The 21,971-nt window shown below is 42.9% G+C and overlaps 1 protein-coding gene across 2 annotated transcripts in view; it reads left to right on the top strand.

The window, feature by feature from the left end:
- OSBPL5 (oxysterol binding protein like 5) overlaps positions 1 to 21,971 on the top strand; it is a 124,720-nt gene that overhangs the window by 99,914 nt on the left and 2,835 nt on the right. For both annotated transcript variants that reach the window (XM_083425977.1, XM_083425976.1), the window contains exons 8-21: positions 157 to 328; positions 4,723 to 4,939; positions 7,434 to 7,618; positions 8,968 to 9,049; positions 11,299 to 11,397; positions 11,540 to 11,636; positions 12,179 to 12,277; positions 14,079 to 14,176; positions 15,096 to 15,185; positions 17,381 to 17,517; positions 17,805 to 17,990; positions 18,951 to 19,089; positions 20,427 to 20,544; positions 21,831 to 21,933. In XM_083425977.1, the coding sequence (XP_083282103.1) occupies positions 157 to 328; positions 4,723 to 4,939; positions 7,434 to 7,618; positions 8,968 to 9,049; positions 11,299 to 11,397; positions 11,540 to 11,636; positions 12,179 to 12,277; positions 14,079 to 14,176; positions 15,096 to 15,185; positions 17,381 to 17,517; positions 17,805 to 17,990; positions 18,951 to 19,089; positions 20,427 to 20,544; positions 21,831 to 21,933 (1,822 nt within the window). The remainder of the gene's footprint in view (positions 1 to 156; positions 329 to 4,722; positions 4,940 to 7,433; positions 7,619 to 8,967; positions 9,050 to 11,298; positions 11,398 to 11,539; positions 11,637 to 12,178; positions 12,278 to 14,078; positions 14,177 to 15,095; positions 15,186 to 17,380; positions 17,518 to 17,804; positions 17,991 to 18,950; positions 19,090 to 20,426; positions 20,545 to 21,830; positions 21,934 to 21,971) is intronic.

Here is a 21,971-nt window from a genome sequence, read left to right as displayed (position 1 = left end):
AAGTCTCATTGCTTTCAGGACATTTGAAATCTTTGCTGTGTACTGTATCCGTTGTCTCTCTCGATATGGATTAAATGTCTGGATACATGAAATGGGAAGCAGTCAAGGGAGCATTCTGCATTTTCCTATTTGACCTCTGTGTTTGTGTTTTTATAGGCCGGTGTTGGTTGGATGCTCTGGAACTGGCCTTGCGTTGCTCAAGCCTCTTCAGGCTCAGTGCATCCAAGCAAGGAAAAGATGGAGAGTTGAATTGCTCAGCTGATTCTTCGCATGCTGGCCTGTACAACCTACTGCACACGGCTACCATCTCGGATCAGGAACTTTTTCAGTAAGGATGTACACACTTACTGCATATATTCTGAAGTTCTGTAGTGGTTCCTGCAGTTGAGAGTACGTTTCATACATCTGCTTTAATCCCTTCTAAGTGGTAGCAGTGAGTAAAAGACCCATTTTGTAATGAGAGCATCCTTTCACTTGAACTAGGACGAAGTCAGGATGGCAAAGGTGTCTGCCTCTGAACATGCCTCGCCAAGAAGCAACAGTGAGAGAGGGCTCTTGCCTTAATGCCCTGCTTGGGCATATCCTGAAAGCATTTTTTCTGGGAAAACAGGATGCTGGGCAAGATAGGCTGCTACTCTGATCCAACAGGGCTCTTTTTTATGTTCTCAGGCATCACACACACACACACACACAATTCTCTGTTCAGCTGTGTGTTCCTAACATTCAACATAAACATTCATAACAACATCCATTGCTTTCTAAATAGTGAACCTGTGAGTAAAAATCTGTCACCTAGACATCAGGACGGGATACAGATTTAACTGCAGAAACTAAGTGTAGCTCGCTTCCAAGGAGTAGCATTTCTCCCCAAATATCCAGGTAGTGCTAGCAGAAGATTTATCACTGGCACAGTGTTCCATGATGGGATCACAAATCCTTCAGTTAAACATCTTCCCCTTGGGGAATTAAGCCAATTAAGCTGACATGTTATTATTAGTAAGTCATTTAATTACATGTAATGCTTTCTTCAGCTTATTTAAATTATGCTTGGAAATTAAAGAAGCAGACATTGTGTCTTCAATAAGTTGGTCATCCTCCATGGAAGAATTTGCTCCCCAGCTAGTGCTGCCTTCCTGTGCTGGGTGACTACACAAGAGAAAGTAATCGTGATTACTTTCAATTATTGGAATGCCCATACAGGGATTGCTCCAAACTTACACCTCTGTTCCAAGTAGCACTAGCATTAAGTCTTTTCTGTCAGTTACAAAGACTTGCTGCTGCTGCTGATTGCTAATGGGAATTTTTCCTCTGAATTTTCATGTCTGCTTTAGGTTGGGTTTATACATTGCTGCACTCATTTTATAATTCTAAATTGTATATGAAATAGAACCAGACTATTCTACTCCCATAAGCTCGTTCTCTCTCTCTCCCTCTCTCTCTCTCTCTCTCTCTCTCTCTCTCTCTCTCACACACACACACACACAGGATTTAGCATCTGCCTCTACTGTGTCTGTTTACCTCTGATGTCTGTCTGGTCATTAAGCAGGGTTGTCAGATCAAAATTTCAAAAGCTGGGGTGCCTGTTCAGCAGATGCCATGGAGATTGAGGGTTCTGAAATGAGGGGTGTGCCTGCTTCCTGGTCTGTGCTGCTCTCACAGTCTAAGGGATGCTCCATTTAAAATCTGGTAACCCATCATGCAGTATTAATATTTCCAGGGATTACAGATAAAGGTTTTATCTGCTTTCAGTCAATCTGTTCCAAATACAGCAGTGTCTCTTTATTCAGAGAGGCAGGAAAAAATTCTCTGCATCTAGAGAATCAAGTGAAACTAGTACTTGCCCCATCTGTTGCAAACAAGTGCCCCTGCAGACATCTATTACTGAGCATTTGTCCTGTTTTGCTTGCACAACACTTACATGGTGGTTCGACTGCATCCAGTCTTTGCTAAGCATTCATAGAATCCTAGAATTGTAGAGTTGGAAGGGTTGCCATATGTCCTCTTTTTCCAGGACATGTCCTCTTTTTCATGCGTCAGAGCAGTCCATGGTTAAAATTAGAAGTCAGCAAATGTGTCCTCTTTTTTGCTCTTCAAAATATGGCAACCCTAGGATGGTCATCTAGTCCAATCCTCTGCAGTGCAGGAATCTCAGCTAAAGCATCCATTACAGATGGTCATCCAACCTCTGCTTAAAATCCCCCAGTGAAGGAGAGTCCACAGCCTCCAGAGGGAGTCCGTTCCACTGTCATTCTGAGCAGTTTGTGGATTAATTATCCGACAACAAGGACACATTCTGCATTCACCCTAATTGCTTGCAAGGTGTTTACATGTGTTCCCGTTAGTCATTTGTTCATCCAACACTTTTCCCATCATTTGTTCATCCAATACATTTTCCCATCACTTTCCAAATGGCAAAACGTCTGCGTTTTAAAAAGAAAGCGGGTTAGTTGCACACAGGTGACACAGCACTTTAATTCACCTTACATATGCAACCCTAAAGTTCCCATATGCCAGTGGTGGGGATCCTTTTTGTCTCCAAAATCCAGATAAAGGACCAGCTTAGGTTGCCCTTTGGAGCACAGTATCTGTTGTTCAGGAAGCCCCAGTTGGTGCAAACAACTAGACTCCAGGGCTTGATCCAAACTTTGTTTAAATTGTTTCATGTGGCTGTCCATATGTATGTGTTGTTTTCCATTTAGACTTATAACACACGTCACACAGATTTACTACTGTAAACTTTCAAAACTTAGTGGCATGTGCTTTGCAAATGATTCCCATGTGGACCAGCTCCCCCTGCAGTTTGAATTCCAACATGGTCAGTCCCCAGTTGTTTGCCAGTATGAACTGGGCCAAAGAGCATGAGCGATTTGGGAAACCAGATCTATCCTATCCTGCCTTGTGGAATAAATATTCCTTCTCTATCATGCCCTTCAGATTGGGGATAGGGGGCATTTTTCATAATAGAAAGAGACCATAATAATTATCTATGAAAAAGTTGGACTGTAGGCATTTTTAAAAAAACCTTAGTTGCATGAGCTCAAAGCAGTAAATCAAATATATGATCCTTGAGCAAAACACATAAATGAACTACCATGCTCCAAAGTATGAGATATTGACATAGAGGTCTCTTCACTTGACTTTTAAAGTGGAGTTGCAAGATGTTGCTGTATGCCTTTATTTCAGATTTGGTTGATTCTAAGCCTTATTCATGACAGTTCTCTTCTGACATAAAACTGAACGGAAGGCTAATTTTGCTAATGCAAGTGGGCATCTTATTGAAAGATGGTAGAGATGTGGCTTGGCGCAAAGCCTGAAATCACTCTGTTTGATTAACATGCAACTGTAAAGCCTCTCAGTAAAGCTTCTCATGGTTTTTGGAGAGTCTTTCATGCCAGCCACACATTTTCAATCATAATTAATCTCTGGTTGTTTTTCATTTGTAGGACTGGCTTTAACAATGAATACAGTGGAACAATGCCTTGAAAATAATTGTGAGAACTGGCAACAGTCTTTCTGCGTGCAAAGTGGTGAGGGGTCTTCAGCCCCCGCCCCCCAGTTTTTCAAGGAGGGGGCTGTGCTCCCTCCAAGTCCTGTGGCCCTGCCCCACCACCTCCTCCCCACCGATGTCACACAAGGAGGAGGAGGCCGAGCATGGAGCCCAGCTCCATTCTCCCCATTTTCCACCCAGTGCACGAGCACTGGCATCACAGCGGCAGGATGCCCGTGTGTCCTAGCCCAGTGTGCGAGTGCTTGTGCGCTAGGTGGAGGCGGGACGTGTCATGTGATGTGTAACGTGACACGTCATGTGATGTGCACCTGCAGTGTGGGGGGCAAGTCGGCGCCCTTTGGTTGACTAATTCACACTTGTAGGATAAATTGACTAAATTTTCTTTTATCAGGTAACAGTCCTAATAATAACCAAAATCTAAAGTACCCTCAGCCAATTCTTCTTTCCTTGGGGTGTTTAAGCAGAGGCTGGGTGGAGATCTGTGAGGGATGCCCTACCAGCTTCCTGCATTCCTTTCCTGCTCTGAACTGTTGTTGGGCTCTGGGGCTTCCAATTATGTGAAACCTGTCTTGAGAGACTCCAAATGGCACTGCAGAGCCACACTACATTGCTTATGATCCTTGTATCCGGTGAGCAACCATATCTTACAAGGCTTCCAGCACCTTGAAACTCAGGCTACGTACACACAACATCTTACTCTAGAATCAGTGGAGACAGAGGACTTGGTTTTTTGATGTAGTTCCAATACAATCTAGATCCATTGCGTAGTGTTTGCCTCTGGAAAGTGCTTTTAGAGAAACTGATTTCATTCCCAAAATGCAAGCTGCTGGCAGATTGGCTTTGTGTTACCCTGCAAGTTTTCCATTTGAAAACAGATGAAGGGGGTCCTGGCAATGGGGAGTGTAGCCACACCTGCCTAACTGCATTCTGGTGGGTGTATACCAAAATTGTAATCACCACTTCCTTCTTCGTTCACCTGGGGCATGCGCATGGAGGAAAAGGTGTGGATGACTTAAGTCAAGGATTTGCAGATGCATGTTAAGTAAGCATACCTACCCTTGTGGACAGCAGGATCTAGAATCAATCAAGATTGAGAGCTGCTTGTTAAGGAGGAGCAAGAACGTTTCTGGGTTGAGAAAAAGCTACCATTTTCATGCTACAGACAGATTAGCGTGTATGCAGCCTAAGACATTGTAACCATCTGTGTCTTTCAGCTTTAATGAGTCAGCTCTGGAGAACCACCACCTAGAGAACGATGCTTTCTCAGACAAATCTGAAAGGGACAATATAGAAGAGTCGGAGAACGAGATGCATGAGAACAGCCGGAAGACAAATGAAAGTGAGAGCGATCAGTCCGAACTCCACGGGGAGTCATCCCAGGAAAAGAAAGGGACCACCTACTTGGAGCAGAACTATGAAGAATTTGGAGAGGTAACCATTTTAACGGCTATCTATCCACCCACACAGTTTGTTATCCACCTGTCCACTGCATTTTTCGCCTTATGATAGAAGATTCTTTCCTTCGTCCCATTTCTTTTATTCTGTTGTGAAGAGCTGAGTCGCACTGACAAAGTCGTTTGCCAGAGATAGCAGGAGGGCAATTGCCCTTCCAATAATCTGTTTTCCAGGACAATTTAACTTGCCTTATTCCAATGAGAAGTGTAAAATGTGTTGGTTTTTCCTTCATATCATGAACAAAATGAGCTGCTTGTAAGCTGTAATAGGCCAATGGACTTACATTAAATGGCTTACTAGTAGAACCACAACATTATTTCTCACCCAATTTAATAACCTCAGGTCACATGTTCATGCCCAATTAGAGGAAACTTTGTTAACCTTATACAATTTGTTACTTTTTGTTGTTGTGGGAAATCTAGTCAGCCGTGGAACTTAAATGGAACATGAAAAAAGAGAGCTTGGATTGTATCATTATAGTGTTTGCCATTGTGCCATTGTATTCAGTGATGCTTACTCCCTTGTAAGACCTTTGTTCATCCCACTCTTTTCAATGCCTTTCCCTGCCACTTTCCAAGCCACAAAAAAAATCTGATTTTTTTAAAAGTATATTTATTGCACTAGGGCAGCAGAGCTCTTGAAACCACATCAAAGGCACAAACCTAAAGTTCTGGTATGCAATTGAATTCCCTCTGCAAAATTCTAAAAGTCTGGAGGCACACTAACATAGGGTATCCCTCTGTAAACAGTTAAAAATGTAATTTTGTTCTTGATTCCTGTTGTTGGGAGGACTTGCTTTTCAATCCTTTGTGATATATGTGTGTGAGGCCAAGATATATGCCCCTGCAAAGTTGGCAAATACATCTGATGAAAGCACTGACAGATCAATACACATCATAGCTTATAGCACCACTGCAATAGCTTTTCGTCTAACAGTTTCCATTATCTAAGGTGGATCAAGCTTAGGGATGTTGTTTGTCTGGGGCGCAAGACAGATTGTAACTAATAGAAATCGATAGAGAGGAAAAAGGTTCGTTGCTCCGCTCACATGCTTTCTTTTTCTCAAACTCTGCTCTGCGGCAAGTGGCATGGTGCTAAGTTCCCATTGTGGGTTTGCTCTAGGGAGCTGTGCTCTGCAGGCCAATATTGGAGCATAAAAGATGCCCAAGCTAGGGAAATGCAGCAGCCACAAGTTTTGCCTTGTATCTGTAGTCTCAGTCACCTTGGGTTTTGTTTCTCAGAAAATAAAGCAGGGTGGAGAGGTTGTGCAGCTAAGTTTTTGGAATATCCAAGGCCATGTAATGACTTCGGAGCTTAGGGATTCCCTGATTCACCTCAAGTCACCTTGTTAATGGCACAAGCCAACTCTTTGTGAAGTGATCTGATTCCCCAGCAGCTAGATTGGTGGGTTCTTCCTTTGCACAGCCTGCTTCTCTCGCAGACCCAAACTATTCCATTTTTTTTTTACAGGGAGAATTATGGGGAATGTTGAGGCGGAGCTTGGCTAGCAAGTGCCTTTCCCACAACCACCTTACAGTATTAGTTAAAAGCAGCTTAAAAGCAACATCCAAGTGCTAGATTAGCTTCTTACAGTTTTCTTTGCCATTAAAAGTTTAGATGTTGGGCCTCAACGTCAATAAAACATTATTTCTGCCACGTTGTTGAGAGGAAGATGCTGAGGTTGCTCCAGGAGGTGCATAAATCAGCCTGTTAAAGGGGTTTGAATTGACATTAATTCTCTCTGGATGTGCTTAGCCTTGTTGAATTGCACACAACGATGACCTGGTTCACACATGGCACTATGTCAAACCATGGCTTAGCATGAGCATGCAAGCTCCCAGAGATGAGGTCATGGCTTCTTGGCTTCTCCTCCAGTTGTTCTTCCGCAGCTGGGCTGAGTCAAGCTTAACCTGTACTCCAGACCTAGGCTTGTGGCTTAGCTCTCCTCAAACAAACCATGAGCTGTAACCAAAGTTCATCCTATACTTCACAGCTCCTAGTTTGGCTAGGAGAGATAAACCACAAGCCCTGGTTGGGACGACAGGCTAAGCCAAACCTGCTTAGCTCAGCGTAGCAACAGAATGAGCAGAGGAGGAGGAGCATGTCCTCTTTGGCAGCCAGCATGATTACTCATTCATCCTGAGCTATGGTCTGGCTTACTGTTTAATGTGTGAACAGGATCAGAGAGTGCAACTAAACAGGAAGTAGATACATGGTGCAAATAGGAACTTCCTGACTTGAGCTACAGTTTAGACATGCCTTCACAATATGAATTTCTCTTTCTAACCAACCAGTATCTACTGATGTTTTTAATTGTTTTATGGACATTTATAGATCATTTTTAAATTATATTTTATATGCTGTAAGCTGCCTTGATACATACTTTATGAAAGTGGAGATTACAAATATTGAAACAACCAAATGGAGCATCAGCAAGCCAAAGGGTTTTTCCCCACCCTCTTCTCTTTAGACAGGCGAATGCTCTCAAACAGAAACTGTGTCCGATGAGAACAAGAGCTTGATGTGGATCATCCTGAAGCAGCTGAGGCCTGGCATGGACTTGTCCCGCGTCGTTCTGCCCACCTTCATCTTGGAGCCGCGCTCCTTCCTCAACAAGCTTTCCGATTATTACTACCACGCCGACCTACTTTCCCAGTAAGCAGCGCCTGCCGGCTTTTTGATGATGCAGTGCGCAGATGTGCACCCATGTGCCAGGAGTATTAGTCTGGCTGCAGCTGGGATGTTTGTGTGCTTGAAAGGGCTCCCTGATAATACGTGAGGCTCTCGGAGTTAATCGGCTGGTGCCGTAAATCAGGACAGGAATCCATTTCGGTGACCTTTAGACATCAACAGTTTATGGGAGCTGTGAGGAAAGCAAAGAAGAAAAATGAGAGGTGTACTGATATGAGTTCTGCTGCACTCAGCCTTGCCATTGTGTAATTGGCAATAACTGCATACCCAACCTATTGATAGGTTAAGGTTTGTGGAACAAGGGAGAGCAAGCATATAGGGAAGATGAATCCTGGAGCATTTTTTAAGCAGCAATAACATGTACAGTAAAAAACAACAACAACCTGGATGCTTTTGGAGGTATAATTAGGGGGATTATTATGCAGACTAGGACTGCTCTCCTCTGTGCACTTTTCTGGGAATACTTTCCACTAAATACAGTGGATCTTACTTTTCAGTAAACATACATAGGATCTTGTGCAGTAGGAAACCTTTCCCCCCTCCTATAAAGTGAGGCAGGATCTAAAGTTAGGATATTTTAATGTGCAGTCTTCATGAGCTGGTTTGCAAGGGGTGGGATAAACTTAAATGCTCTTTTCAGATTTCCAGCTAGCTTTTGGTGTTGATTTTAAGAGTCAGATGGGTAAAACATGTCAGAACACTTGCTATGGAATCTACAATTAAATGTCACTGACCCTTGTGTAAGTCTCGCTGTCTCCACATTTTTTATTCAGATGAATGGAGGAGATCTGACACTTAATTTTCTCCATAAGTAGCTACAGTGTTAGGACTGTGGTGCTATAGGCTGTCTGGTTCTCTCAAGTGGCTTATATGACTGTAGATTTCTCCATAGCCCTACATTTTTAATGGAGTAGCTCATGTAAAGCACCACTCTTACATTTTATGTCATTGATTTGTTCTAGTATTTCAAAAATTTAAACCTCTTTGGGTGCCTTGGGGAAAAGGTTGGCATATAAATGCAATAACTAAATACCCATAATCATGTAAAATTATACAGTAGCCATGAGCTAAGCTACCCAGCCAGGGTAAGACTTAAGATCAGGTGAAGACTCTTAGATGAAATATTTGGACAGTTCCATTCAATTTAAGCTTCTTAGTATAAGTACAAGTTAAGTTAACAAGGGAGGCTTGAAAGGGATAGTGAAGGGTTTCCACATTGTGCTGCTGTTGGTTCTTTTTGTACCTGATGTGATTTCGTGTGTCTGTAAAACCACCTAGGGCAAACAGATCAGCTAATTACTCTTCTTCTATAGAGCTGCTCTTGAAGAAGACCCATATTGTCGAATCAAGCAAGTCTTGAGATGGTACCTATCGGGCTTTTATAAGAAGCCAAAGGTAAGATTATGCTTAACTCATACTCCAAGTATGCTATAGAACCCCTATTTATATTGGGTTCAGGATAAACTAGATACATAATTCTCCCAGCTAAAAGCTAGCATTGCAAGCCCGCAATTTCTCCAGAATATTTTGTGGTCAAGGATAAACAGAATGACTAATGTTGGTTAAATAGTTATTGGGTGATATCCAACATTAGTAATAGTCAGGGTACAAATATTGAAATCAATGAACTTAAGTTACCCTGAGTATAACTATTGTTGGATATCACTCTTTAAATATAGGGGACTTCTCTTACAATCCTTCTCGAGATAGAGCAGATTTTTAAAAAAAAATATGAAAAAGTAAGCTTCTCCCACCAAAAACCTTCCCAGCTTACTTAAGAGAACTCACAGGCTCAGGCTTTGAGCATCGGGACATTTTATTACCGGTAATTAGTTAATTAAATTTGTATACCACCCTGCGTCCACAGATCTTGGCGGTTCACAACATAAAAATTCAACTGAAAGCACAAAATACATGATAAAAACAAGAACGAAAAACACACACACAAACCAACACCCCACTCCTTCCCACAAACACATTTAAAAGGGGTATAAGATGTTAATCAGCCCAAGGCCTGGTTGAAGAAGAACATTTTCGCCTGGTGCCTAAAGGTGTACAAAGGAGGCGCCAGACAAACCTCCCTGGGGAGCACTCCACAAATGGGGAGCCACTGTAGAAAAGGCCTGTTCTTGGGTTGCCACTCTCCAGACCTCTTGTGGAGGAGGCACACAGGGAGAGCTTCAGAAGATGATCTCAGGGTCCGGTAGGTTCATATGGAGAGAGGTGTTTCTTGAGGTACTGTATTGCATAATGGTGCTTTGTGAGGTTGGGGGGGGGGGGGAGGCAGGAAGCACGAGGTATTTCTGCTTCCTGTTCCATCTGCAGATTTTGTCTCAACTTAAAACTACTTTTTCTGTGTTGCTCAAATAGGAATTCCAGTTCTCAATTCTTTATTTCTTAGTAATTTCTCCTGGAAGTAAATAGCAATTGTCCATGAAGTTTGAGGACCAATTTCAAATCCAGCAGCTATTGCTCCTCAGTTCTCATTCTAAGACACTTCATTTTGTTTCTAGTGTTTTTCTTTTGGGAAATATCCCTGCTTTTCTTGTCGCCAGCTGAATGTTTCCATCTCTAAGCAGTTTGGTAGCCCAGCTGATAGTTCCATGGTTGTGGTTGGTTTTGTAATTAGATGAGCTTTAGAAATTATGACTTTCTCTTTTTCTTTTTTTTTTTCTTTTCTTTTTTAAAAAATCCAAAACAAAAGACAAAATAGGAATTAAGAAAATTTCAAAACTGATTAAGAGCTGAGCTTAATTTGACTTCACTGAAGTCTCAAAAATTGTCACATAGTTCTCAGACTTGGTCATTGTCCAGCGATGGTATCATCACTGGTATAATTTACCAGTAATGAAATATATTTGAGCCGCCCTCAGTGTAATTGCAGGGGAAACAAAAGAAGATAGAGGACTTGCCTGCCAAGTGTCATGTTATCTTAATTGAGCAAAGCAAGGTACTTTAGCAGCATGAGGTGTTTCCCCAAGGGAAGGAAATTTCCCTGGAAATGCAGGGAGTTGATAGCACAAGACTTAATTATTGCAAACATTTCCCAGTATCAACACAGGGAGTGGGTACTCAACTATTTCATAGAATCATAGAATTGTGAAGTTGGAAGGGACTCAAAAGAGTCATCTAGTCTAACTCCATACAATGCAGGAATTACTCTATTGATTATTTGGGCAGAAATGGCAATGGTTTGGCATGCAGCCTCGAAAGCTTTCTATCCTCCTGCCTATAATTCTTCCTCTTTCGCACAGTGCAGTGAAAAAGCCCAAATGTGCACTAGCCCTAGGTGGAGATTTGCAAGAAAAACCAGCCAGTTCAAGTGGAGCTTGAGTAGATTTTGTGATGTGGATTCATATCTCCATCTGCATCAACTGTTCACTCAGAAACCTATTACACAGGATTGGATCCAGACGAAGTTAGTTGAACTTGGGTCTCACTGATATCAGCATGAAAAGTTTGTCATGATGAAGTCATATCCCACTGATCTTGGAGGGAGTTCATTTCAACTAATCTAAAAACTATTGTTGTTGTATTGTTTATGTTTGAAAACAAATATGTATATGTATATGAACATTAAATTCTAACCCACAGATTGGGAAATGTTCTCTAATAATGTATTCTGTTTAATGCCTCTCTTCCAGGGAATAAAAAAGCCATACAATCCCATTTTGGGAGAGACCTTTCGTTGCTGTTGGTTTCATCCACAGACAAACAGTCACACATTTTACATAGCCGAACAGGTAAATCTGAGCAATTACATGCAGCAGATTAAAACTGAACATTTTGGTCTATGTAGCACCATCTAAACTGAAGCCAATATGTACATATTGTGTGTATTGTAATTACAATGCAGATGTAATTTTGTCTTCCCTTCCATTACAGGTTTCTCATCATCCTCCTGTATCAGCCTTTCATGTCAGTAACAGGAAGGATGGTTTCTGTATAAATGGCAGCATTCTAGCCAAATCTAAGTTTTATGGTAAGACATCAGAGTCAAGCAGCTATTTATAGTAGGAAAGAGTTTACCCCACAGTCACTTTTCTCATACCAACTTTGAGCTCCTCTAGACAACCAGTTTATTCAGCATTTCTCCTGCTTTGCTTGCACAAAGTTTACACAAAGGTTGAAGTATGTCTTGTCTATATTGAGCATTAATTGTAATTTCTTTACAGGATGGTTCTAAACAATGAGCATTCATCCTGATTTGCTTGTGGGCTATTTACACGTCTTTCCATTAAGCATTTGTTCACCCCACACTTTTCAAAATATTTCCCCATCACTTTCCTAACTGCAGATAGTCTGGGTCTGGGGTTTTTAGTTATGTGAACTAGAAGGTGGTATTCAATATTGCGCTAAGGAGAAGGTTTTGCCAGCGCAAGCATTTCTGTTTTCTGTAAATACTTACGATCAAGGAAGTTCTTAAGAGATGGTCCACTGAATCATATTGGCTTCTCTTTGTCTTGCTGTGTATTTGTAAGAGGAGCAGTCATGACATATACATCTGCACTCTTTTACCTGCAGGTAATTCACTTTCGGCATTGCTGGATGGACAAGCAAAACTTACCTTTCTAAGCAGCGGGGAGGAGTACATCATTACTATGCCATACGCACACTGCAAAGGTGGGATATTGCTGGGGCTCCGGAGTAGGGGGAATTGTGGGCCTCCTTCCCTTTCCAGCCGGGGTTATTTTTCTCCCCTTTTAAAAAAGAGACATATATCACCAAACATAGGGATTTATAACCATAACACCTTAACATCAGGTCAGGCACTACAAGATCATGGATCAACTTTTTTAAAGAAAGATGAACAGGATGTATCCAAGGCTGCCATACCACTTGCACAACAGACTTCTTTTTGCACTGTGGAACTTCCCTCTCCTTCCTCCTGCAGCCCTCTGTGCACCATCAGAATCTGCTCCAGAGGGTTTGAAGGGAGGACACTCTGGAGCACGTTGGAGTGGTGGGGACTCAGGGAGAGAGGAAGAAGAAGTCCTCAGCAACTCAGAGGAGCCCACCAACTGGAAACAGAGACTGAGCTAGCTGTAATCACCTGCTGCATCTCATAGGTGATGAAAGTGAAGACAGATGAGGGATTTTAATGGCAGGTCATAAATCTGCTACGCAAAGATCTGGTTACAGTGATCAGATGAAGATAAGCACCGTTTATCTTAAGCTGCACAGCCCATTCTAATGCATTTTTACACCGAAGGAAAACCAGCAGAGCTATTTTTCTCTGGCATTGTGTGAACTTCAGACTTGCTCTGCCTACAAATGCTAATCTTCAATTCATTTCAGATGAAGCCAACGCTTGCAAAGTTTAACTTAAGCTGCAGAGCCCAATCCAATGCTTGTTTATGCAGATGTGTTTTTTAGGGGGGATTTACTTGCGCCCTCCTTGCTCCTGCTGAGTCAGGTGTTGTTGCTGCTGCCGCCCAGTTGTATAGCCACAAGCATCAGCACTCTCCCCTCCTGCTGCTTCCAGAAACTGGTATTCACAAGCAGACTGCCTCTAGCAGTGGAGGTAGAACACAGCTCTCATGGCTAGTAGCTTTTGATAGCGTCCTCCATGAATTTGCCTAGTTATGCTTTTAAATCCATCCAAGTTGCTGAACATCAGCACTATTCCCCCTCCTGCTCCCCGGTTGGTGCCAGAGTCAGCCTGAGAGTAGCAGGAGACCAAATGTAGAGTCCAGGCAGGGGAGAGTGCTGTGGTGCTCGGATCCTGCTTGTGGGTTTCCCACAGGCATCTAGTTGGCCCCTGTGAGAACGGGCTTCTGAACCAGAACCGCTTTCAGCCCGATCCAGGAGTGCTCTTCTTATTAGTGTTGGTGGATTCCACCTTAAAGTCCTTGACTTCCACTCAAGAATCGTATTAAATGAATATGTCGCAGGGGCTCAGGATCCAAGCTCTTACATCCACTTGCTTGAGATGCAAAAGAAATCTGAAAAAAATAATTATCATGGAGATTCCTTGCCTCTTCGTCCAACTCGAGTAAGAGCCATGCTGTGCTGCTCCTCCCATCAATTTTGTCTAATGGTATGGAGGCAACAGGGACTAAAATGAGACCCTGGTTTGGGTGCAAGGAGAGCCCTGGTCAGAGCCAGGGTTGGGCAGGGCAGTTTCAGCTGACCTGTATCCACCCACCTATCCAGTAGTCAGCTGTGATTGTCATGGGTGGTATTCCATGTTGTTCTCTGCATCTCAGATTTTACCCTTTTCCTGTTTTTTGTGGAGTGTGCTGATTAACACAACAGGGTGGGGCTGTTTCAGGTTAATGTTATATAACCATTTTTTGGTAAGGAAAAAAAGAGGATTGTTTTATACAGACCTCAGTCAATGTGAACGACAGGTTTCAGCAATTTATATGGTCTCTGTGCCCCTGATATCCTGTTAACAGTTTTGTTTCTTCTCTGTTTCTAGGGATTCTATATGGTACCATGACAATGGAGCTTGGGGGGAAAGTTACCATTGACTGTGAGAAAAGCAATCATCGGGCAGAACTGGAATTCAAATTAAAGGTGACCATCTTTGTCTTGCATTTTGAACTTGACTCCATCCCGCCAGTTCCACATTTCCCTCCCCGTTTTGCAGGTTTCCTTCCTCATTCTGCAATTTCAAGTGACAGGGCTAGGCTTGCAAGTCATCCCAGATTCTGTACAATGATCATGCCCTTATTAATAATTAAGTTAATGTTAAAGTGAGGATGGAGTAATAACCACACTTGCTGTTATTGGACATAAATATATATTAAGGTTCACTTGATTTTTTTGCTGTGTGCAGGGATCTAAAGGGGCAGCCAATGGATTATAGTATTGGTAAATACTGGGGAATGTTAACTAATCAAGAACATAAGCAGCAACAGAGGTTCATCTTGGACATATCTTATAAGGAGAGTGGGAAGCCGATTTTCAAAAATTGTTTTAAAAACAATTGGCTAAAGAAATAAAAGATCATGCAGAACGTATGTAAAGGGGAGATGGGGAAGCTGTGAATGAAATCTGAGACAGTCCTAAGGGGCAACAGCATCCTAATAGTGCTCCAAGTTTCTTTAAGGCTCAATAGTTCAATAGTTGCTGACATTGTCATCAAGTGCCCATCTCTAAGTAGCAGTTGCCCCACATTGGTGCACGTAAGCATAGTGTGTAAAATGAACTTTTCTGACTGTGCACTAAATAATGTTATCTGATGGCTTGGCCATGAGGCCAGTTGAGCACTTCCACCATGCAGCCAGGTGACATACGTGCCCATTTGACCCACATCTGGGCACATAACAATAATTTTATGAACTGCTCTTTCACGGGCAGTTCCAGAAATCCAGACAAGTGCAGCTTGAGCCTTGCATCCTGGCAGATCTCTGTGTTCTTGGCTGGCCTCCAGCTCCCCACCCCCCCACCCCCGTGGGCTGAATTGTATTTTTCTTCCTCTCTCTTCCCAAAGCCATTCTTTGGTGGCAGCACAAGCATTAATCAAATCTCGGGGAAGATTAAATCAGGAGAAGAAGTGCTGGCGAGTCTCGATGGACACTGGGTAAGAAATCGTAATCTTCTTTGCTGACAGTTTTTAAAAATGTCTGTGTGGAGTGCAGGAGAGGACGAGGGCCAGCTGGGAATAGGGCTGCATTTCCAAACTACTTTGAAACAGAGCTTGATTTTGAAGCAAGCAGCTCTCGGGTGAAACAGATGCAACAGACAGTTTTATTTGCTCAGACATAAATCTTGCTGTACAGGTTGCCTCGAAAGGCTCCAATTCTGATAGCTTACCTTGATTTCAATCTAGCAAACAGAGCATGAGTCAAAGCCGGTGAGGCTAGTAAATAAAGCTTTCTACCAAACTGGAAGGCATCAGGAGCAACGCTGGACACTTGGCTGGTAGGGTGGATTCAGAAGACAGCTACCCACATTTCCTCTTAATTAGGGGGAGGCAATGTGTTGCTTTCTAGATGCCAGCAAGGACAGAGGTTAGAGATTATGGGAGCTGTAGTCAGTGGCGTAGCGTGGGTTGTCAGCACCCGGGGCAAGGCAAGTAATTTGACCCCCTAACCCGTGGATTTGCGCCCCCTAACCCTAACCCCCAGATGTTGCGCCCGGTGCGGCCGGCCCCCCTGCACCCCCCATGCTACGCCACTGGCTGTAGTCCAAGCAGCCTCCAGAGGGCACTCTGTTAGCTACCCAGATTGCTGCGGCCTACACATGAAGCCTTGCTGGCAGTTCTGTGACCTACAGAAGTCTGTGTATGTGTAGGAGAGCCGTCTCTTTTGTGATGCCAGTAATAATACTGATTAATGTTCTCCCCATTGGGATCAGATGGGCACCAACCATGACTTCCACTGACAACTGAAGACACACCAGTTTACTCAGACACCCTTACCATGAGTACTCATTCCTTTATCTTTTTAATTGCTGTGGTGATATTTAACTACAGATGATGATGGTGTTGGAGAATAACATTTGAAGCAAATCTCCATGACTTGGGGTATAACTATGAAAACATTCACATCCAGGACCTGGCTTTGATAGCAGACTAGCATCAGGAATCATTAGCTTCGGAACATGTCATATTGTATATCTTGCTACACATGTCATAAATAAATTCCCTGTACCAAGCCGTGTAAATTATCCTTCTGGTTTATCCTCTGGGGGCAGTTGCAGAAACCAAAGCCCATCACCTATTCAGACTCAAAGCAGTGGAGTTGAATTAGTGGTTAATTTTCAGAATAAACTAACAAGAGGACAGAGATGAAATGCTGGTGGCGTTTGGATCATTAACAGACAGGGGAGCAGGAATGTCTTGCTAACAACTGCAGCCTGCCCTTTCTGCACTGGTGTGTTTCCTGCTTCTCTGGGTGGTTTGCGGCTGGTTCTGCTGAGGTTTTCTCCCATGACAAGGACAGGGGGGAGGTCAGGTATTGAAGAGGTGAGGGCTCAGTTTTAAACAACTCAAGGCACAAGCAGAGGAAGAAAAAGAAGCAGCAGCTCACAGGCCACAGAGAATCTAGACAAGTCCCAGGGTGAGAAGAAATGTGGGTGTCCCCAGTCCTAGCCTTATAGGGAAGCCTGCTATGATTTTATTAATTGTAACGTTTGCTATATAAATAATAGAAATGCCATTAGTAGAGGTAACTCACATCTCACGCTTATTCCACTTACGTGATCACAGCTGTGCATGCAGAGGATTGAATAAATAAATAAATGGAGAGCAGAAGAAACCCACTTTCCATTTATTTATTTCCCCACCTGTGCAAAGCTGCAATTTCGGGCTCTGGCAAATGCTTACTAGGCTTTGGGACGGAGGAGTGAGGACTCTAGGGCCCTGCTGGAGCCCTCCCACCTCCTTCCCAAAGCCAGACAAGCAGCCCTCTGCCTTGCAGGGGACCTGGTTCCAAAGGTCCTGGCTTTAAGTGTTTTTGTGTAAACCCCAGACACTATGCCTTATGTAAGATGTGAATTACCTGTAACAAAACAAACTGATTGCATGATTCCTGAGGTGTATGAGTCTTTGCAGAACAAGCACAAAAGCTAGATTATTGCCCCAAAGAGGTTACAATCTAGCATTCCTGCGTGGAGAAGATAGCAAAGTGAGGGGAAGGAAAGGATGAGGGAAAGAATGGTGTATCAGAAGAGTATTGATGGCTTCCTTTCCTTTCACTTAGATCTTGCTAAGCCTGTGTTGAACACCTCTGCTGACTACTTTATGCCAGCACTAAATTCTTCTTCTTTTTTCAGGATGGAGAGGTTTATATAAATGACCTGAAAAATGGCAGCACAGATATTTTCTGGAATCCAACCAGTGAGGTCCGAAAGCAGAGACTGAAGCGTCACATTGTGCTATTTGAAGAGCAAACAGAGTTTGAATCTGAGAGGTAATGCAGGCAGATTGTTCTGAGAGAGAAATATAGGCAACATGCGCGGTCTCTCTCTCTCTCTCTCTCTCTCTTTCTCTCTCTCTCTCTCTCTCTCTCACACACACACACACACACAGTGTATCCCCTCCCCCCACAGCACAGCTGGGATCTTATTTAAATTTAACAATGGACTGCTATGAGCACCCACCTCTGCAGTATTAAAAACATGCCTGGAGCCCCTGAACTCCATGACTGCCCTGGCCTTACTACAGACATTTATACTTGATTCCTTGTTTGTTTCTCAGGCTCTGGCAGCACGTAACCAGTGCAATCAGCAAAGGAGACCAGAACAAGGCAACACAAGAAAAGTTTGTGTTGGAAGAGGAGCAGCGGAATGCAGCGCGGGAGCGGAAGGACAATGGAACAGAGTGGAAGCCTCTGCTCTTCTGGCACGATCCTGCCACGAACGAATGGCACTACAAATATGAAGAGTGAGTGCTCTTGAGTGGAGTGTGGTTGCTAAAAGGTGTCTGTGTCCAGGTACACACAGGTGGACTTGCACATCTATACCACACTCTTAAGCTGGTGGAGCAAGCTTATTTTCTGCTGCTCTAGAGGGTAGGACCCAAACCAGTGGATTCAATTTACAAGGAAGGCTATTCTGGCTAAATGTTAGGAAGAATTTACTGATGGTAAGAGCTGTTTGACAGTGGAACGGACTCCCTTGGAAGCTGGTGAACTCTCCTTCATTGGAGGTTAAGCAGAGGTTGGGTGGCCATTGCCAGGGATGCTTTAGCTGCAATTCCTACATTGCAAGGGATTGGACTATAGGACTCTTCAAACTCTAGAATTCTATGATTCTGTGGTATGATAAATCTTATATCTGTACCCAGGGCTATGCAGAGGGGGGCAGGCAGTTGGGTTCATTTGTCCCAGGCCTTGGAGGGCTTAGCTGGCTGAGGGCATCCGCTAAGGCCTGGCTGTTTTTTCTGTTTAAGTTTATAACTTTATTCTAACATGACTCATGCCCCTGGCCTCAGAGAGGCTCCAGCATGTTCCAGCGACTCTGAGAAACTGAGCAACAATTTCTATTTTTTTCCATGCAGTCACTAAAGCAATTGTCTTTTAGCCTCAGTTCCCCGTATGGAAAATATGGTCATGTGGCCTGTCTTCCAGGGTTGTTGGGAAGGTAAAAATAAAGACTGTACAATGTTGGAGGGTCACAGGCTCCCCCGCCCCACCAGGTTTACAATGACTACTTTTGTTGTTGTTTTTGGCCACACAGTCCTTCTGTGTTACAGCTGAAGCATTTTGGTGGGGCAAAATAGGAAGAAATTGAATGTGCATATCTGCTCTACGCAATGTTGAAAGTGTTCTTGTACATTTGGTGTATATTGCTACTAGTAAACAGTGGCTTTTCTTTCTTATAAATTTCTTCTTCATTTTCAAAGTTTGCGGCCCTGGGACCCTTTGAATGACATTGCCCAGTACGAGAAGGATGGCATACTTCAAACCATGCAGAGGCACTTATCCAATCGAATGTCAACTCACAAAAACATGTGCAACAGCAACCAAGTTGCACGGCACAAGGTAACTGGCCATCTCCCCAAGAAAGTCCACATTTTCAGTGATGCTTGGGCAGATGTACTCTCCTTCTGCACTGTATCTGCAGAATCCTGGTGAACTGAATAACATCTTGCTATCCCACTATCACTTTACCCTGAGCACACCCTGAGCCAGATTTGGCACAATTTGATCCCACTTAGGAATACATGGGTCCAGTGATTTGCTTAAAAAACTACAGCCACTATCTGATTTGCTGGATTTTGATCAGCAGACATTTTGTGTGGCTTGTCCTGGTGGAATTTTTGGCACAAATTAAAAAAGAAACGTTTTGCAATTTCACTAGTGTGTTTAGAATTATCATGAGAGTTGGTGGGCATTAAACTAAATGCATAAATGGGATGTGAGATGCCTTAGCCATCCAGCAGGTCACTGAATAGGGGGCTGGGCTTTAGAGACCTGGATTCAAATTCCAAATAAACTACTTGACTGGCCTTAGGCAAATTATAGCCGTCAGTTCTTTATCTGTGTGATGGGGTGAAACTGGAAATGATAGACACAGACCTCTACTTTGTGAGGCAGAAAAAGATGAGGACTGTGCTTTCTGCTCTGACCCATATGAATATCCTAGGTTGTACATTGAAGCTTATGATTATAAGTTGCAAGGACTTGTGGAGAGGGGGAAGAAACAATGAGGGAAGCAATGCCCTTTCACTTTTATCCCCAGTTCCTTTTAATAGCAAATGCAAGTGGTGAGTGCCAACAAAAAGAAACAACAAATGTAGAAACAAGACGGCACTATCGACACCCAATACACCAAGAAACACGCACACACAAATTTAAGTGGCTAAAAATAATTAAGAACTCATTGTGGAGTGAACATGCTCAGCAGCCATGAAATGTTTATTGTCTGTTGGAAAAGAGGGGAAGGTTGGAATGGAGTATTATGGGGAAGGCACAACTGGCTGCCTGGCGCTTTGAAGAGGAGAACCCTTATTAGAAGATGAGGTTATATTGCAACATTTTGTTGCAGCTACCATTTGCAATGCACTAGTTTGGGTTTTAAAACCCTCACCCCCAGAACTGTAGTGTTATGGGGAGGGGAGCTTTAGGAGCCTTGAACCTGAGAAAATTTATTTCAGATCATCCTCCTTTTATTCCACAGAAACCAGTATGATTACTTAGGGATAAGAGGGCTGAGGATTTCAGCCTAAGATTAAACCCTTGAGATGATGGATTCTATAAATTGCATCCTTTCACTTCAGAAGTCTATTTTTGCTAGGCAGATAAATTGGTATATCTCATAAATAATGGTAGTCAGAACAGGAATAAGAATAATGGGATTTTTTGTCTGTACTCTTCAGAGGTCTGCAAATGATTGTAGACGGCGTAAAGCCAGCGATCAACCGTCCAGCAACAGTCAGAACACTGAAAGTAGCTGTTCAACACCAGAGTCTGTACAGGAACTTTCAGATGATGACAGTAAGTATCTTGCAGGGTTCTGATACTGTGCGCTCACTCACTCCATCCATATCCAGTGTTAAGTCCTATTGTCATCCCTTGATAACGTAATCCTTTTGCACAGTGATGGAAAACGCTCAGATATAGAGACTAATCTTAGGGACAAGTTACATATTTTTATTAGAAGATCAGCAATTTAACATTTGAATTATTTGAGAACTCTCAGGTGGGTGCCATCTGGGCCCGACAATTTACCAGTTTTTAGTTTGTCTACCAGGCCTAGAACTTCATGTCTCATCACCACTATCTTCCTCAAACTCCCTTCTTGCAAAAGTTAGTTCAGGCACTGTGATCTACCATATGTCTTCCACAGTGAAGACAGATAGAAAGAATTGATTCACATTCTCCACAATCTCCTTATCCTCCTTTATCATGTCTTCGACTCCCTTCTCATCCAAGGATCCACCGATTCCCTAGATGGTTTCCTGCTACTAGTATATTTAAAGAGCTTCTTGTTGTTGGTCTTCATGCTTTTAGCAATGTGGTCCTAAAAATCTTTTTTAGCATCCCTTACTTTCTGCTTGCACTTTGTGTTGCCAAAGTTTGGGTTCATTTTAGTTCTCTTCATTCGCACAGGACTTCCATTTTATTTTATTCCATTTATGAATTTCCTTCCATTAAATATGTTAAAGTGATTTTACACCAAATAAATAATTAAAACTGTTCCATGTGTAAAAACAATTCCATATCGATAAGCAATTAAAAACAATTGCACATGTAAAAACCAATTTCTACCCAGCAATATTCAAAATGTGCCTTCTTCCTGAATCTCTTTTTTAGAGCTGATTCACGTAATAGTTTTGCTAGGTTTTTGCAGATACATGCATTGCCTTCATGGGAAAGGCACATGGCTGGGTCCAACAAAGCCATTTCATGAGTGGAATGACTTTCATTTGTGCAACAGAACTTCTCTTTCACTTGCTAACCCTCTAAAGCAGATTTAAGGGGTGCAGTGTGGGGGTAGAGTGAAGGAAAATCCTGTTGCCTGAGTCACTGGATTCTACCCTGAAAGTGTAAGAGGAATTTTTTTTCACAGATCTGTAAAATCTGCAGTATTTGCATATTAGCTTAATGAATCCAGAAGCAAGTCAAACTGATGAACTACAGCTTCCAAATTACCTTTCCCCCATGTATGTTAGGGGTGATTCTCCCTGGGAGGAGGAAAGAAAACTTCAGAACATGGGGGGGGGGAGATGCCCCCATTTTCCAAACACATGTGAAATCCAGCTGTCATCTTTTCACCACAGGCTTCGAAAGTCCGGGTGCTCAGTGTGGGAAAGAAACCGACCCTTTGAAAGAAATTCACACTGCTGTCTTATCCCTCCAGAAAGCCCAACAGGAGATACACAGGTATGGAATTTCTTTTCTTTTTTAAAAAAATCAATTGA

This window comes from Podarcis tiliguerta (assembly GCF_965153285.1).
Source record: "Podarcis tiliguerta genome assembly, chromosome: 1".
NCBI lineage: Eukaryota > Metazoa > Chordata > Lepidosauria > Squamata > Lacertidae > Podarcis > Podarcis tiliguerta.
This window is presented reverse-complemented; position numbering and strand designations above follow the sequence as displayed.